Source organism: Pomacea canaliculata, linkage group LG4 (genome assembly GCF_003073045.1).
Source record: "Pomacea canaliculata isolate SZHN2017 linkage group LG4, ASM307304v1, whole genome shotgun sequence".
NCBI classification, from domain to species: Eukaryota; Metazoa; Mollusca; class Gastropoda; order Architaenioglossa; family Ampullariidae; genus Pomacea; species Pomacea canaliculata.
Window position 1 is genome coordinate 15,808,738 of NC_037593.1, and position 17,549 is coordinate 15,826,286.

General features: G+C 38.9%; 3 protein-coding genes across 3 annotated transcripts; all 3 read left to right on the forward strand.

Annotated features, from left to right (window-relative positions):
* The first annotated feature begins 1 nt into the window (after window position 1).
* On the forward strand, window positions 2-3,352 carry LOC112561915 (galactoside 2-alpha-L-fucosyltransferase 2-like). The gene is made up of 2 exons (XM_025234768.1): window positions 2-868; window positions 1,889-3,352. The coding sequence occupies exons 1-2, from the start codon at window positions 844-846 to the stop codon at window positions 3,115-3,117; spliced, it is 1,254 nt and encodes a 417-aa protein (XP_025090553.1). The 5' UTR covers window positions 2-843; the 3' UTR covers window positions 3,118-3,352.
* A 2,941-nt stretch (window positions 3,353-6,293) lies between these two features.
* Window positions 6,294-7,787, forward strand: LOC112562695 (galactoside 2-alpha-L-fucosyltransferase 2-like). Its single transcript, XM_025236102.1, has one exon. The coding sequence runs from the start codon at window positions 6,336-6,338 to the stop codon at window positions 7,464-7,466; it is 1,131 nt and encodes a 376-aa protein (XP_025091887.1). The 5' UTR covers window positions 6,294-6,335; the 3' UTR covers window positions 7,467-7,787.
* A 1,614-nt stretch (window positions 7,788-9,401) lies between these two features.
* LOC112561592 lies at window positions 9,402-13,402 on the forward strand. The gene is made up of 3 exons (XM_025234158.1): window positions 9,402-9,515; window positions 9,851-9,909; window positions 13,079-13,402. The coding sequence occupies exons 1-3, from the start codon at window positions 9,491-9,493 to the stop codon at window positions 13,400-13,402; spliced, it is 408 nt and encodes a 135-aa protein (XP_025089943.1). The 5' UTR covers window positions 9,402-9,490.
* Window positions 13,403-17,549: the final 4,147 nt, after the last annotated feature.

Consider the following 17,549-nt stretch of genomic DNA (forward strand, 5'->3'; position numbering starts at 1 on the left):
AGGTAAAGTATAACATGTCCCCTACAGGACACCGAATGATGTTGAGGCAGGTGGACGTCGACATCAAAATCGTGGTGTCACCAGCTTGGTATCTTTTCAATTTTTATGTCAGCAACATTGTGTTTTGCGTTGTCATCTCACATTGGCCGTTGACCCACTTCATACCTTCATGCACAACACATACCTGCTCACAAAAGTCGTCTGCACCTAATACGGACCCCACCTGTGGTGACGAGTAGCAAGGAGAGATCACCAGAGACCCTTTTTAAAAGATAAAATTTTGCAGCAACAATTATTTATGCATATACTTTTAGAGATATAAAACATCTATCTCCAAGTACAGCGATATCGTAGAAACATTAAACTATAATTTTAAAACACTTCTCTTCGTAAATATCTCCAGTAGACGGAGGTCTTTTCCTCCACTCACGAATAAAACAGTAGGGTTTTTTTTTTTGTTTGTTTTTTTAAAAACAAACTGCGATTCTTTATTTGTTTTTGAACCCATCACTCACTGCACACTTATTGTGTATATGTGTTCACCCCGGTATTTAAACAGACCACGAGTTACAAGTGCGTTACAGTTTTATTTAACTTGCCAAATGTTTGCTGTCAGTCTAAAGGACTGTTTCCAATATCATCTGCTGACGACCGGGGCGTTTTCTGCACATCTATGCAACAGGTAGGCAATATCACTCACAGGTGTGGCAAGCATGAAGAGAGACTGACATGAGAGATAAGGTATGAACCTCGCCTTATCAGCTCATACAATGTTCAACCCGGGGGTGCACGCACACGTCTGTGATAGCAACCTGCTTTCTTGTGGACTTCACGACTGAAGGCATGACAAGAACATTAAAGTGTTTCGGTAAGTTGTTGTGTTTTCTTGAATATGAGTGTGTGTGTGTGTGTGTGAATGTGACATGTGTTTTGATCCCTTCTGTCTCTCATTTAGAGTGTGCGAAGAAAGCATTTACACAAACTGCCAATGTTTCTACAATGTCGCGGAGTCCTCTCTAGCGCTTACTTCTTTTGGTTCCTCCTAATGTGATCCCCACCGTGAATCTACATCAGTTTTTAGTGTCTCTTGTTAATCTGATATTTTCTTATTGTTGTCGCACCACTTATTTCTGTTCTAGATTTTTTTCCAACCTTTCGACATTCATTGTCACTGCAGCCTGTTCTTCATTTCGCCATCTTGTCTGCAGTTTTTCGCTTTATACACAGAGCATTGAGCCACCTTTAACGTGGCAACTTCGCTATACAATATTGGCTTTCTACAATTATTATTGAGAGTAGTAGTAATACATAGTTACCTGATAATCGGGTAAAGCTCAATGCCAGATCCTATTTTCAAATGTCCTAGTGTGTACGTAGCCTACTTCTGTTTTCGACACACAAGCCTTGCAGGTCAACACCACCGTACTGTAAGGGAGTGTACACAGGTATATTTGTGTTGTAAATAATGAAACAATGACCGACTTGAGAGCATACGTTAATGAGGCAAGTGTCTGGCGATGTGTTATGCATTGAGAACAGAAGGGTATTTACTAAGATATGGGCAAAAAGTATATTGCACTGACATTTAATCAGCAATTTAAAAAAAATTGTACTCCACTAATTATTTAACGATTTCTTGTTATTGTTTTGTTTAAAAGCACTTGATTATTATCTTTATCTTATTAGCACAATTATTATCTTTCATCCTCCGGCTTCTTTGACAACTTTAATGACATCGAAATTCCTTTTCTATGGGGAAAACACACAAAAAAAATGTGTAAATGTTTATGTCCTTAGCTTTGAATACACTGCTTTAGAATGTACTGGTACAGGGCATAGGGAATCACAATATATCTGGATGATGATGATGATTTACATTTTCTTGCAGCATTGCTTCTCAGCACCCTCGTCCTGATTCTGGTTTACGAGCTGTTTATCATGGACAAGGTGAGCCCTGACCTTTTCTACTTTCAGTTCCTCAACAGAAGTGTAGGCAGCTGGTCTCCGGTTGTATCCCCTGACACCAACGTTTCTCTGCCGACGGCAAACTCCATGCTGGGCACCACCACGATCTTCAAGACCCACACCCGGGGTACAAGAAACCAAACGTTATCAACGCAGCTTACGGCGACGTTTAACGTTGTCCCGCACAACAGCTTCAACATCCTGACGGCACTGACCAGTACATCGTCGTACACCGGTCATCCTGTCACCACTCCTATTAAAGGTCACGTGTCGCACAGCTCCTACACCTCCCCACGTGGCATAAATAGAACTGGAGTCACCGTACCGTCGGACCCTCTTAATGCAACCAAAGTGTTGTGTATCAGTTTCAAAGGCCGACTAGGAAACCAACTCTTTCAGTACGCATCCCTTTTGGGTATAGCTCTTAGGACGAAGCGGATACCTGTTTATTTGGGGAAGACTCTTCTGTCGGATGTGTTAAGAAACACTTCACTGATTGACGCGTCTTCTCGCTACGCAGATCGGTGTAAGGACGTCTTTCTAAAGGAAGCAGGTTGTTGTAAGTTTTTCCCGAAGTATTTCGAGCTCGACTCTAAGAGAGATTACAGGATCGGTGAGTATCTTCAGTCCTGGCGATATTTCACCGAACACGAAACGGAAGTACGTCACGCGTTGACGTTTAAGGACACAATTGTGTCTCAGGCTCATCAAACGGTCGACGCCCTCAGAAATCGCACTCTGACAGGTATCCATGTACGCAGAGGAGACTATCTAAGGAATCCACGTTCTGGATACAAGGCAGCACCTGTAGAATACTTGTTGCACGGCATGGATTACGTCAGAAAAAGGTTCCGTGACGTCATTTTTGTAGTTTCTTCGGATGACCTCAAATGGTGTAGTCAGCAGTTTGCCAACAAAAGTGACGTCACTGTGCTGCAGCGTCAGTCATCGCCCGCAGTTGACATGATGATTCTTGCGTCACTGGATCACATGATCATGACGGTGGGGTCGTACGGGTGGTGGGCGAGTTTTCTGAACCCCGGGATTACCGTCTACTACCGAGACTTTGTTAATCCGGGTACATTTCTATCAAGACACTACCACCCAAACGGAACGGACCACTACTGTCCGGACTGGATTTCCTTATCCTGAGTTTAATCAGTTGCCCACTACGTTTAACGTTTCACTGACAATAATATTAATATTGTTATATTATTACTATTATATCATTATTATGTTTATTTTATACTATCGTCTTAAGTCTCGCATAATAACATTACAAAGTCTAAAAAGGGGCAAAAATATGCCCCTTACCCCCAAAGTTTAAAATTAACCCATAGAAAGACATTTGGTCTAAGTATGTACTGTGTACACTCGTGTAAATAAAACATAAACAAATAACTATTTTAGTCTCATTGTTTAAAATATTTTAACGAGAATGCAGCAAAATGTCTTATATTTATTTTCTGTACATATTATCAATTTTGTTGTGTTTTATTGCTTATAGACTACTTTAAAAAAAATGACATAGCGCTCTTCGGAAATGAACTTAGCATTACTTTTCCGTTTTCTTCGCCTAAAGATACGTGATAATTAAATTATTTACTAAAACCTTTTCTCATTTTTTTTTCTAAGAAATCTTTTCAAGTAAGTGTATCTCAAACAACAATTTCGTTAGTCATCCCAGTAACGTATGTCTTTTGTCTTTGTAACCTCTAGTAGTCTAGTACAAACTTCAAAGTTTCTAAACTCATAAGAGATAAAGAGAACTACCCTAAATACCAACCTTGCTGGCTCAAGCTTCAAGGAGTGAAGGAAAGATATTTCAAAACTAACCAAGGACCACTGATTTACAACTATTGTTTATGCGGGGAACCCTTCTTCGTCTGCCAAGAGCTATGTTTTCTCAGTCAACTGATATTTATATCTTTATTTGCATGTCAGTGGACTCAAAAGTGAGTCAGAGATATTTGGTCAAGCTGTAGTTTCTACACAGAGTGTTAACACTTTTACAATCTGTACACACTCCCACCCTTGAAGTTTGGCAAACATTTGAATGTGTTGAATCTACTTGCTGGACTGGCCCTGCTTCTCTTCCGACGCTTTGTAAATTTATTTTGAGTTTTCAAATACGCATTCGGCACGCAACCCATTGATCTTAAAAATAAAAAAATGCTTGTACCTATGATATCGGTTCTATGACTGGACCTGTGACGTGAACAGGAGCCATTGCTGCCTTGATTACTTTCCTTTTAAATGAACTGTGAGCGCTGGAAGCAGCTTCTGGTTAGATAACTTTCATCTCAATTGCATTCTATGTTTGAGTATCTGTATCTGTCTCTGTGTGGTTTTTTTTCTGTAAAGTGACATGAGCCTGTACAGGTTCACTGTATTTTATTATAGCAAGAACATGATTTACCACCGCCAAGAGTATAACTTTTTTTCAATGCAGCTTTCTCAGACTATGAACGCTAACCTCATCCAACCCAGTCTAAAGCTCCATTTTTAGTAGTCTAAGGTTTTATAAAGCGTTTTGGTTACAGACATGTCATCGCTTACTGCTTAAATATATTCTATTGAGAAGGAAAAACTTGGTAATATGATAAGCAATGTCATGCCATCCACTGAATGGTCTAAATGTTTCTCTGTGTGAGGCTTGTACTGCTATTCATACGTATGAATATTTCAACAAATATAAGTAATTTACTCCGGAGCAGACGTGTTCGCTTCAATGAATCAAGAGCTGTAATTAACGTATGTCACCTAGTGTATCAATAATTATGTCTGTTGTACCTTCTCTCTAGCAAGCTGTGGTGCAAGATTAAGGACAAACAAAGAAGTCTTCTTTCACACTAAAGAAAAAGTAGAGGACAGCACAGTATTTACACGCGAGGTTCCGGGTCAACGAATGTGTATCAGACCAGCGACACAGTGGACTGTTCAGGTCGCTGGATGCTTGGGGAAAAAGCAGAAATTCTCCCTCAGGGTATTTTTACCCCAAGCCAAGCACTCTAACCAGAGATTAATGAGATGGTCACTTTCTTCAGAAGCATCATCCCTACACTAAATACATTAAAGGGACGGAAAGTGTTGAGTTCGACTACCAAAGCCGTAGCGAATGTCTGGATACATTTAGAAGCAGGGGAAGTAATGAACATGTAAATATAATGGGAGCTGACTCTGGCGTTCTTAAAAGTTAAAGTTAATTTTATTTGTTAGTATTCAATACTTTGTGGTTTCAAAGAGAGGAGACATAGAGTAGCCAGCAGGAAGAGTGTTTAGTTAGGTGCTAGTGTTTTGTTTTGTTTTGTTTTTGTTAAGATATTTTTCGTAGTGGAGTTTACCAAAATAATATAACGACCTCCTTGGAAGAAATCTGCGAGATTTGATTTTGAGCAAGAAAGGAGATGAAGTGAGTTGGGTAGTAGATCTTGTATTGTGTCGTGTATGACGTCTTGTGTGCGTCATTTGTTCCACGTCACTTGAAGCAGAAAAAGACGTCATACATAAGGAAAGCAGTAGGACTTAAATGACCAAGTTCTTTATGACTCTCAGTGACATTCGTATGAGTTTGCGCCTCTTCGATTCGATTCGTTTCCAAATTTCATCATCCTCATCGTCATCTGCCGGGGCTCGTCGAGCGTTGTGTTGTTGTCTGTGCAATACGTCGTGCGTATGAAAGGTAAGTGTACATTCGTCTTAATACAGTGCTGTCAGTCTAAACGATTGTTTCCAATATCATTTGCTAACGACCAGTCTTCTGCGCCTCGAGACAAAGTGCAGACAATATCGCTCACAGATGTGGCAAGGATGGAGAGAGAGAGAGACAGGCTGACATGAGAGATAAGGAATAAATCTCGCTTTATCAGTTTATAGAATGTTCAACCCGCGTGTTGCAGATAGTCCGCTGTTCACACGTGTGTGATAACAACCTGTTTTCTTGTGGACTTAAGCACTGAAGTCATGACAAGAACGCTAAAGTGTTTAGGTAAGCTGTTGTTCTCTCTTGAATAAATGTGACTCATGTGTTTTGATCCCTTTTGTCTCATTTAGGTTGTGCGAAAAAGTATTTACACTAGTGACAGTGCCAATGTCTGCACAATTTTACGTGGTCTTTTCTGGCGCTTAAATCAAATTCAAATCAGACTTTATTGTGTGTCCGAAGAAGTCCAAGACAAATTTTCCTTTTGCTTAAAAGCCCAATCACGTATACAAATGATGATGATGATGTTGATGATGATTGATGATTGATGATGGATTGATTGATGATTGATAATTGATAATTGATGATGATCATGATGATTTTACATTGACTTGCAGCATTGCTGCTCAGCATTGTCTTCCTCATTCTGGTTTACGAGCTGTTTATCATGGACAAGGTGAGTCCTGACTTTTTACCTTTTCAGTTCCTAAGCCAAAGCATAAACTGGAGAAAATCACCGGTTGTGTCCCCTGAAACAAACGTGTCTCTGCCGACGGCAAACTTCTTTCTGGACAACACTACGGTCTTTGCGACGCTCAACGTTGTCCCGCACAACAACTTCAACATCCTGACTGCACTGACCAGTACATCGTCGTCCACCGGTCATCCTGTCACGACTCCTACTAAAGGTCACGTGTCGCACAGCTCCTACACCTTCCCAGGTGGCACAAATAAAACTGGAGTCACTGTACCGTCGGACCCGCTCATCGCAACCAAAGTGTTGTGTATCAGTTTTGAAGGCCGACTAGGAAATCAACTCTTTCAGTACGCATCCCTTTTGGGCATAGCTCTAAAGACTAAGCGGATACCTGTTTACCTGGGGAAGACTATTCTGTCGGATGTGTTGAGAAACACTTCTCTGATTGACGAGTCTTCCCGCTACGCAGATCGGTGTAAGGACGTCTTTCTAATGGAAGAAGGTTGTTGTAAGTTTTTCACGGAATATTTCAAGCTGAATTCTAGTAGAGATTACAGGATCGGTGAGTATCTTCAGTCCTGGCGATATTTCAACGAACACGAAGTGGAAGTACGTCACGCGTTAACTTTCAAGGACACGATTGTGTCCCAAGCTCGTCAAACGGTCGACTCCCTCAGACAGAAATTTAATCGCACGCTGACAGGTATCCATGTACGCAGAGGAGACTATTTAACTTATGGATACAAGACAGCACCTGTAGAATACCTGTTGCACGCCATGAACTACGTCCGAAAAAAGTTCCGAGACGTCGTTTTTGTCGTTTCTTCAGATGACCTCGAATGGTGTCGGCAGCAGTTAGCTAACGAAAGTGACGTCACATTGCTGCAGCGTCAGTCATCGCCTGCAGTTGACATGATGATTCTTGCGTCACTGGATCACATGATCATGACGGTGGGGTCTTACGGGTGGTGGGCGAGTTTTCTGAACCGCGGGATTACCGTCTACTACCGAGACTTTGTTGATCCGGATACATATCTATCAACACGCTTCAACCCAAACGGAACGGACTACTACCGTCCGGACTGGATTTCCTTGTCCTGACTTTAATCAGAGATTACAACGGTTAACGTTTTACTGACAATTATATTTTATTCTCATACTGTTCTTGTTATTTTGTTATTGTTATATTATCTTTAGTCTGTTCATTTTACACTATCAAGTAAATCATGTATAGTAACACTACAATGTCCAAACAGAAGCAAAAATCTAAATGTGCCCGAAACCTGGTAAGTTTAAAATAAATCCATTTGAAGACAATTGTTTTGAGTATGTACGCTGTACTAGCGCGTAAATAAAACATAAAAGATAGTTATTTTAGTCTAATTGTTAAAAATATTTGAGATGTTAGCAAAATGTATTTTATTTATTGCCTTTACATTTTTTCTTTTTTTGTGGCTAGGTTGCTGATGGACTGCATTAAAATAGAAATCATATAGGGCTGTCAAATTGAGCTAAGCTTTTTTCCAGTTTGTTTAGCCTGACGAGACGTGATATTCAAACTATTTACTAACCTTTTCTATTTGTTTTTTAATTTATATCTTATTTAACGTAAGCGTACCTCAAACCACACTTTTCGTAGTCGACCCAGTAACTTACTTCTTTTTTCTCTGAAAACTCCAGTAGAATCGTCCAAGTTCCAAACTAAAAGAGAGATAAATAGAACTGGACTACTAAAGACCAAACCTGCTGTCATTAAGCTTCACGTAGTGAAGAAAAGATATTTAAAAAAATAATTAAGGACCACTTTTTTACAACTTTTAATTCATCTCTCTGTTCGGACGACAGAGCTCTGACCACTAGGATTAAAATAAAAATGTATATCTATATCTACATATCACACACTAAGGGAGACTAGTCTTGATAACTTGTCGAATGTCATGCCTGCCTCCCTTTGACACACTTCCTTTTTTTTCCCCTTCAAAAAAACGCAGAAAAACCCCAATAAAAAAAACATAAGTAAGAAATTTTTTCCAAACATAATTACTTTTAAAATTTACTAAAAAATTGTAAAAAAATTGTTTGTCTCCGCATGTTCTTTAAACTCTTGCATTCTACCCGAGCACTGTGCATGGTAGGGTAATGGACCCCAGTGTCAGTCATCAGACTCATACATTCTAATCAAGCATAAGGTGTACACGCTTACAAAGCTCCTACCTTACTACAGGCAAGTCCAAAGCCGTAGCGAATGTCCGGGTAGCATTTAGAAGCAGGGGACGTAATGAGCATGTGAATATAATGGGAGCTGACTTTGCCGTTCTTGGAAGTTAAAGTTAATTTTATTTTTTAGTATTCAATACTTTGTCGTTTCAAATAGAGGAGAGATGGAGTAGCCAGGAGGAAGAGTGTTTCATTAGGTGCTGGTGTTTTTGCTTTGCTTTGTTTCTAAGATATTTTTCGTAGTGGAGTTTACAAAAATAATATAGCAACCTACTTGGAAGAAATCTGCGAGATTTGATTTTGAGCAAGAAAGGAGATGAAGTGAGTTGGGGTAGTAGATCTTGTATTGTGTCGTGTATGACGTCTTGTGCGCGTCATTTGTTCCACGTCACTTGAAGCAGAAAAAGACGTCATACATAAGGATAGCAGTAGGACTTAAATGACCAAGTTGGCGTTAAAAGACCGCTGCTTTTTCCCGCCATCTTCTTTATGACTCTCAGTGACATTCGTACGAGTTTGCGCCTCTTCGATTCGATTCGTTTCCAAATTTCTTCATCCTCATCGTCATCTGCCAGGGCTCGTCGAGCGTTGCATTGTTGTGTGTGCAATACGTCGTGCGTATGAAAGGTAAGTGTACATTCGTCTTAATACAGTGCTGTCAGTCTAAACGATTGTTTCCAATATCATTTGCTAACGACCAGTCTTCTGCGCCTCGAGACAAAGTGCAGACAATATCGCTCACAGATGTGGCAAGGATGGAGAGAGAGAGAGACAGGCTGACATGAGAAATAAGGAATAAATCTCGCTTTATCAGTTTATAGAATGTTCAACCCGCGTGTTGCAGATAGTCTGCTGTTCACACGTGTGTTAAAACAACCTGTTTTCTTGTGGACTTAAGCACTGAAGTCATGAGAGGAACGCTAAAGTGTTCAGGTAAGATATCGTTCCCTCTTGAATAAATGTGACTCATGTGTTTTGATCCCTTTTGTCTCATTTACGTTGTGCGAAAAAGTATTTACTCTAGTGACAGTGCCAATGTCTGCACAATTTTACGCAGGGTCTTTTCTTTCGCTTAAATCAAATTCAAATCAATTCAAATCAAACTTTATTGTCTGTCCGAAGAATTCCAAGACAAATTTTCCTTTTGCTTAAAAGTACCAACCACATATACAAATGATGATGATGAAGTTGATGATGATTGATGATTGATTGATTGATTGATTGATTGATGATGATAATGATGATGATGATTTTACATTTACTTGCAGCATTGTTGCGCTGCATTTTCTTCCTCATTCTGGTTGGCGAGCTGTTTATCATGGACAAGGTGAGTCCAGGGATGCTGTGCACAAGCGAACTTAAACATGAACTTTAGCTTAAGTTGGCTGACTTAACAAGTACAGTAACTCGGGCTGGTGTGCACAAGCGAACTTAAACATGAACTTAAGCTTAAGTTGGCTGACTCAACTTTAAGTACAGTAACTCGGTGTGCACAAGACAACTCAAGTCCTCTAAGTACAAAATTTCTTACTCAACTTTAAGACTGCCCTCCCCCAGGTATAAACCCTTACTTAACTGAGTCGGGCGACTTAAGTTAGCACAATTCTGATTTCTTCGTGTGAAGAGTGACAGAAGATGGCAACGAGACGACTGTGCTTTACGATGATGATAAGAAGACATTTGAGGAGGGAACGTGTGTCTCGCGACAGACACAATCCTTTTGACCTGTATGATCCGTGATATAGCCCTAGTTGCTGGCACGGCATAAAACACAAACAATGTGACCTGTATGACGACGTTGAACTCTACGCTCGATTTCGCTTTCGGCGAGTCGATATCATGTACCTGTGCGATTTTAATAAAGGAGGACATCGACCACCCTGGCTTTTAAATTTGACCATTTTTTAAAATTTTGGGCCCATTCCCGTTTTTGCTCTCCACGAGCACTGATGGCAACTGCTATGTCTTTCCACAGCTGATTTTTTTTCTTTGCGGTCAATACATAAACAAAACATAACAAAAACTACCGCACACATCAATTTACATAAATAAATCAACAAACATATCTCTGACAATCTACACAAATCTTTCCTCCATCTCATCATGCCCTACCCTATGAAAGGACCAGCTGACGCTAGTAACATCATATAGGTTGTAGTGGTTTGTCTTTTAGTTGTAGCTTACACAAATACCGATAGCTTTCACACATAAACATCAAATAAATAACACATATTTCAGGCAGTTCGCACATTTCAACTGTACACTGAACTTATACTTATCTATACATTTATGACATTAGCTACATCTGAGGCATAGCTCACCCATATATTTATTATCTTCACGTATACAAATACCAAATCAGGGAAGGAAAACATGTCTATTCACAAACATTTTCAAGTAGGTATAGGGTATCCAGACTACGAGGAGACATAAGGGATGCATGACTTTTTACAGATACATAACAATATAAGTATACATAGCAAACAAGCAATATTTTACAATATACCAACATAAAAAACAAACATATACACATAAATTAACAAACATTTTAAAAATACATCCATCTGCCCAGAGAAGCCACACAAATAAAGCAATCATCATAGAAGGCACCTTGGAGCCTATGTGTCATAGGATGACAGCACAATATTAATGTATATCAAGACATATGTAGTTTTTGATAATCAAGATCATATAAATGTATATAATCAGTATTTAGTTTAGTTAACAAGTTGTTCATATGATAGCCAGTGTTTAGCAAACTTTTCTTCGGTTGATTCTAAACATGCATTAAATTTTTCAATTGAATATCTGTTTCAATATTTGGATAAAGGGTTCTAACTGGGGGATGACTTTTTTAAATATACAAGAATATATGTATGCTTTTGCCAGCAATAAAATTAAATCAAATGCAACATCTGTCTCAAAGTTGTTATTGCATCCAAATAAAATCAAATGTTCACTAAAAGTTATCTTAGGAGCATTTGTATATTTGTCTAATATACAATTTTGTAAGTTTTTCCAAAAAACATTAACATATTTAAGCTTTCAAAAAATATGCTGAATATTTTCTTTATCATCTCTGCAAAGGCTGCAGACATCATCATCTTCTAGTCCCATGTGGAATAATATTACTCTTGTCGCCAGGATTCTATGTAACACTCTGATTTGAAGCCATTTTAATTTAATATCTTTTATATTAGCCATTGCTTTAAATATAACATGCCAATCAACATTTCTATTTATCCTTTTATCCCAGTTTAAGCAACAGTTTGGTATACATGGTTTAGATAACATTTTATCATAATATAGTCTTGCTCCTTTGTGTATTGATCAAATTATTTTTAGAGTTTTGTTTGTGTCATATGTAGAAGGAGATAAATCTGTTTTATTCCTTCTATTTAAGTTTATGTATGTTTTTATGTTCTTTATGCAACCATTAAAAGAGACAAAGTCAATGTTAACATCATATTTATTGTTAACAGCTTGTTATGATAGAAAGTTTCCTCTTTCATCTGTCAAGTGTTTAATTGAGTATACATCTTTCTCCACCCATCTTATATAGAATTGGCTTATTCCCAATTGTTATTCTATCGTTACAAAAGATAGGTTCTGACAAAATTTCATGTTTATCACACACTATATTATATCCAAATCTCCGGTATGCTTTTAGTACATCCGCCAAGAAGCTATTTGCATTAATATACATGTAGTGGCAAACTGCAGGGCCCAGTTTGTCCAAATAACCTATTATTTTATGTGTAGACAGAAGATTTTATTTTCCAGCTGTGGTTGCTTTTCTTTATTTTCCGCAGCCATGATAATTTTAACGCATTCATATAAGTTTTAACATCAGGTATGCCCATGCCTCCAGCCTGGATATTTTTAATGGATATTTTTCTATTAATTTTATCATTTTTTTCCATTCCAAACAAACCTAAAGATAGATTTCTGCATGTCATTTATAGCAAAGTCTGGAGGGTTAGGTAGTAGTAACCAAAGGTGTACTAATTTTGATTAAATTAAGGACTTAAGTATTGCTACTCTCCCTAATGGAGTTAACTGAAACTTTAACCATATTTTGTACAACATTCTTATTTCAGCAAGCTTGCTATCGTAGTTTAATTTGCGTACAGTCTTTCTTTTTGGTAATTGTTTCCATTTTTTCCGGCAAATACCTCAATCTCAAAAGATAGTATCGTGGTTGAAAAGACTGAACAAGACCAAACATAAAAGCGTAACGCACGAACAAAGCGATTGTTGATTGGCTGTTTGTCTATAAATAGCCAGTGACGCAGGAGATTCCCCTGCAATTCCGAAAAGGACAAGAGGTCACTGTCTTGACCAATTTCTTAACTAAGCAAGCAGCTCATGCACACCGATGTGAATTCTCGCCAGCAACGAACTCAGCTGAGTAAAGTTTGCGGTTAAGTCGGCCAACTTAAGTAAGAAATTTAAGTTCGCTTATGCACATCAGCCCTGGCTTTTTCCCTTTTCAGTTCCTAAGCAAAAGAATAAACTGGAGAAAATCACCGGTTGTGTACCCTGAGACAAAAACATCTCTGCCGACGGTAAACTCCTTGCTGGACAACACCACGGTCTTTGCGACGCTCAATGTTGTCCCGCACAACAACTTCAACATCCTGACTGCACTGACCAGTACATCGTCGTCCACCGGTCATCCTGTCACGACTCCTACTAAAGGTCACGTGTCGCACAGCTCCTACACCTTCCCAGGTGGCACAAATAAAACTGGAGTCACTGTACCGTCGGACCCGCTCATCGCAACCAAGTGTTGTGTATCAGTTTTGAAGGCCGACTAGGAAACCAACTCTTCAGTACGCATCCTTTTGGGCATAGCTCTAAGACTAAGCGGATACCTGTTTACTGGGGGAGACTATTCTGTCGGATGTGTTGAGAAACACTTCACTGATTGACGCGTCTTCCCGCTAACACAGATCGGTGTAAGGACGTCTTTCTAATGGAAGAAGGTTGTTGTAAGTTTTTCAAAACGGAATATTTCAAGCTGAATTCTAGTAGAGATTACAGGATCGGGCAGTATCTTCAGTCCTGGCGATATTTCAACGAACACGAAGTGGAAGTACGTCACGCGTTAACTTTCAAGGACACGATTGTGTCCCAAGCTCGTCAAACGGTCGACTCCCTCAGACAGAAATTTAATCGAACGCTGACAGGTATCCATGTACGCAGAGGAGACTATTTAACTTATGGATACAAGACAGCACCTGTAGAATACCTGTTGCATGCCATGAACTACGTCCGAAAAAAGTTCCGAGACGTCGTTTTTGTCGTTTCTTCAGATGACCTCGAATGGTGTCGGCAGCAGTTAGCTAACGAAAGTGACGTCACATTGCTGCAGCGTCAGTCATCGCCTGCAGTTGACATGATGATTCTTGCGTCACTGGATCACATGATCATGACGGTGGGGTCTTACGGGTGGTGGGCGAGTTTTCTGAACCGCGGGATTACCGTCTACTATCGAGACTTTTGTTGATCTGATACATAAAAAAATCTCTAATCTCTCCTCTATCAACACTCTTCAACCAAACGGAACGGACTACTACCGTCCGGACTGGATTTCCTTGTCCTGACTTTAATCAGAGATTACAAACGGTTAACGTTTTACTGACAATTATATTTTATTCTCATACTGTTCTTGTTATTGTTATGTTATATTATCTTTAGTCTGTTCAATTTTACACTATCGAGTAATCAGCATATAACACTACAATGTCCCAAACAGAAGCAAAATCTAAATGTGCCCGTAACCTGGTAAGTTTAAAATAAATCCATTTGAAGACAATTGTTTTGAGTATGTACGCTGTACTAGCGCGTAAATAAAACATAAAAGATAGTTATTTTAGTCTAATTGTTTAAAAATATTTGAGATGTTAGCAAAATGTCTTTTATTTATTGCCTTTACATTTTTTCTTTTTTTGTGGCTAGGTTGCTGATGGACTGCATTAAAAAAGAAATCATATAAGGCTGTCAAATTGAGCTGAGCTTTTTTCCAATTTGTTTAGCCTGACGAGACGTGATATTCAAACTATTTACTAACCTTTTCTATTTGTTTTTTAATTTATATCTTATTTAACGTAAGCGTACCTCAAACCACACTTTTCGTAGCCGACCCAGTAACTTACTTCTTTTTTCTCTGAAAACTCCAGTAGAATCGTCCAAGTTCCAAACTAAAAGAGAGATAAATAGAAGTAGACAACCCTAAAGACCAACCCTGCTGTCATTAAGCTTCACGTAGTGAAGAAAAGATATTTAAAAAAATAATTAAGGACCACTTTTTTACAACTTTTAATTCATCTCTCTGTTCGGACGACAGAGCTCTGACCACTAGGATTAAATAAAATGTATATCTATATCTACATATCACACACTAAGGGAGACTAGTCTTGATACTTGTCGAATGTCATGCCTGCCTCCCTTTGACACACTTCCTTTTTTTTCCCCTTCAAAAAAACGCAAAAAAACCCCAATAAAAAAAAACTAAGTAAGATAATTTTTCCAAACATAATTACTTTTAAATTTACTAAAAAATTGTAAAAAAATTGTTTGTCTCCGCATGTTCTTTTAAACTCTTGCATTCTACGAGCACTGTGCATGGTAGGGTAATGGACCCAGTGTCAGTCATCAGACTCATACATTCTAATCAAGCATAAGGTGTACAACGCTTACAAAGCTCCTAACCTTACTACTAAAGGCAAGTCCAAAGCGTAGCGAATGTCCGGGTACATTTAGAAGCAGGGGACGTAATGAGCATGTGAATATAATGGGAGCTGACTTTGCCGTTCTTGGAAGTTAAAGTTAATTTTATTTTTTAGTATTCAATACTTTGTCGTTTCAAATAGAGGAGAATGGAGTAGCCGGAGGAAGAGTGTTTCATTAGGTGCTGGTGTTTTTGCTTTGCTTTGTTTTCTAAGATATTTTTCGTAGTGGAGTTTACAAAATAATATAGCAACTACTGGAAGAAATCTGCGAGATTTGATTTTGAGCAAGAAAGGAGATGAAGTGAGTTGGGGGTAGTAGATCTTGTATTGGTGTCCTGTGTATGACGGTCTTGTGCGCGTCATTTGTTCCACGTCATTGAAGCAGAAAAAGACGTCATACATAAGGATAGCAGTAGGACTTAAATGGCCATGACCAAAAGTTGGCGTTACAAAGACGCTGCTTTTCCCGCATCTTCTTTATGACTCTCAGTGACATTCGTGACGAGTTTGCGCTCTTCGATTCGATTCGTTTCCAAATTTCTTCATCCTCATCGTCATCTGCCAGGGCTCGTCGAGCGTTGCATTGTTGTGTGTGCAATACGTCGGTGCGTATGAAAGGTAAGTGTACATTCGTCTTAATACAGTGCTGTCAGTCTAACGATTGTTTCCAATATCATTTGCTAACGACAGTCTTCTGCGCCTCGAGACAAAGGTTCAGACAATATCGCTCACAGATGTGCAAGGATGGAGAGAGAGAGAGAACAGCTGACATGAGAAATAAGGATAAATCTCGCTTTATCAGTTTTATAGAATGTTCACCCGCGTGTTTTGCAGATAGTCTGCTGTTGCACACGTGTGTTAAACAACCTGTTTTCTTGTGGACTTAAGCACTGAAGTCATGAGAGGAACGCTTAAAGTGTTCAGGTAAGATACGTTCCCTCTTGAAATAAATGTGACTCATGTGTTTTGATCCCTTTTGTCTCATTTAGCGTTGTGCGAAAAAGTATTTTCTCTAGTGACAGTGCAATGTCTGCACAAATTTTACGGCAGGTCTTTTTCTTTCGCTAAATCAAATTCAAATCAATTCAAATCAAACTTTATTGTCTGTTCCGAGAATTCAAGACAAATTTTCCTTTTGCTTAAAAGTACCAACCACATATACAAATGATGATGATGAAGTTGATGATGATGATGATTGATGATTGAATTGATTGATTGATTGATGATGAGATAAGATGATGATGATTTTACATTTAACTTGCAGCATTGTTGCGCTGATCATTTCTCCTCATTCTGGTTGGCGAGCTGTTTATCATGGACAAGGTGAGTCAGGGATGCGTGGCACAAGCGAACTTAAACATGAACTTTAGCTTAAGTTGGCTGACTTAACAAGTACAGTAACTCGGGCTGGGTGTGCACAAGCGAAACTTAAACATGAACTTAAGTTAAGTTGGCTGACTCAACTTTAAGTACGTAACTCGGTGTGCACACAAGACAACTCAAGTCCTCTAAGTACAAAATTTTTACTCAACTTTAAGACTGCCTCCCCAGGTATAACCCTTACTTAACTGGAGTTCGGGCGACTTAAGTTAGCACAAATTCTGATTTCTTCGTGTGAAGAGTGACAGAAGATGGCAACGAGACGACTGTGCTTTACTATGATGATAAGAAAGAGCATTTGACGACGAACGTGTGTGTCTGTGACAGACACAATCTTTTGACCTGTATGATCCGTGAATAGCCCTAGTTGCTGGCACGGCATAAAACACAAACAATGTGAACCTGTATGAGAGTTGAACTCTACGCTCGATTTCGCTTTCGGCGAGTCGATATCATGTACCTGTGCGCATTTTAATAAATGGAGGACATCGACGGCACCTGGCTTTAAATTTGACCATTTTTTTAAAATTTTTGGCCCATTCCTTTTTTGCTCTCCACGAGCACTGATGGCAACTGCTATGTTCTTTCCACAGCTTGATTTTTTTTTCTTTTGCGGTCAATACATAAACAAAAATAACAAAAACTACCGCACACTCATTTACTAAATAATCACAAACATATCTCTGACAATTGCACACAATCTTTCCTCCATCTTCCTCAATGCCTACCCTATGAAAGGACCAGCTGCCGCTAGTAACATCATATAGGTTGTAGGTGTTTGTCTTTTTAGTTGTACGCTTACACAAATACCGATGCTTTCAACATACATCAATAAATAACACATATTTCA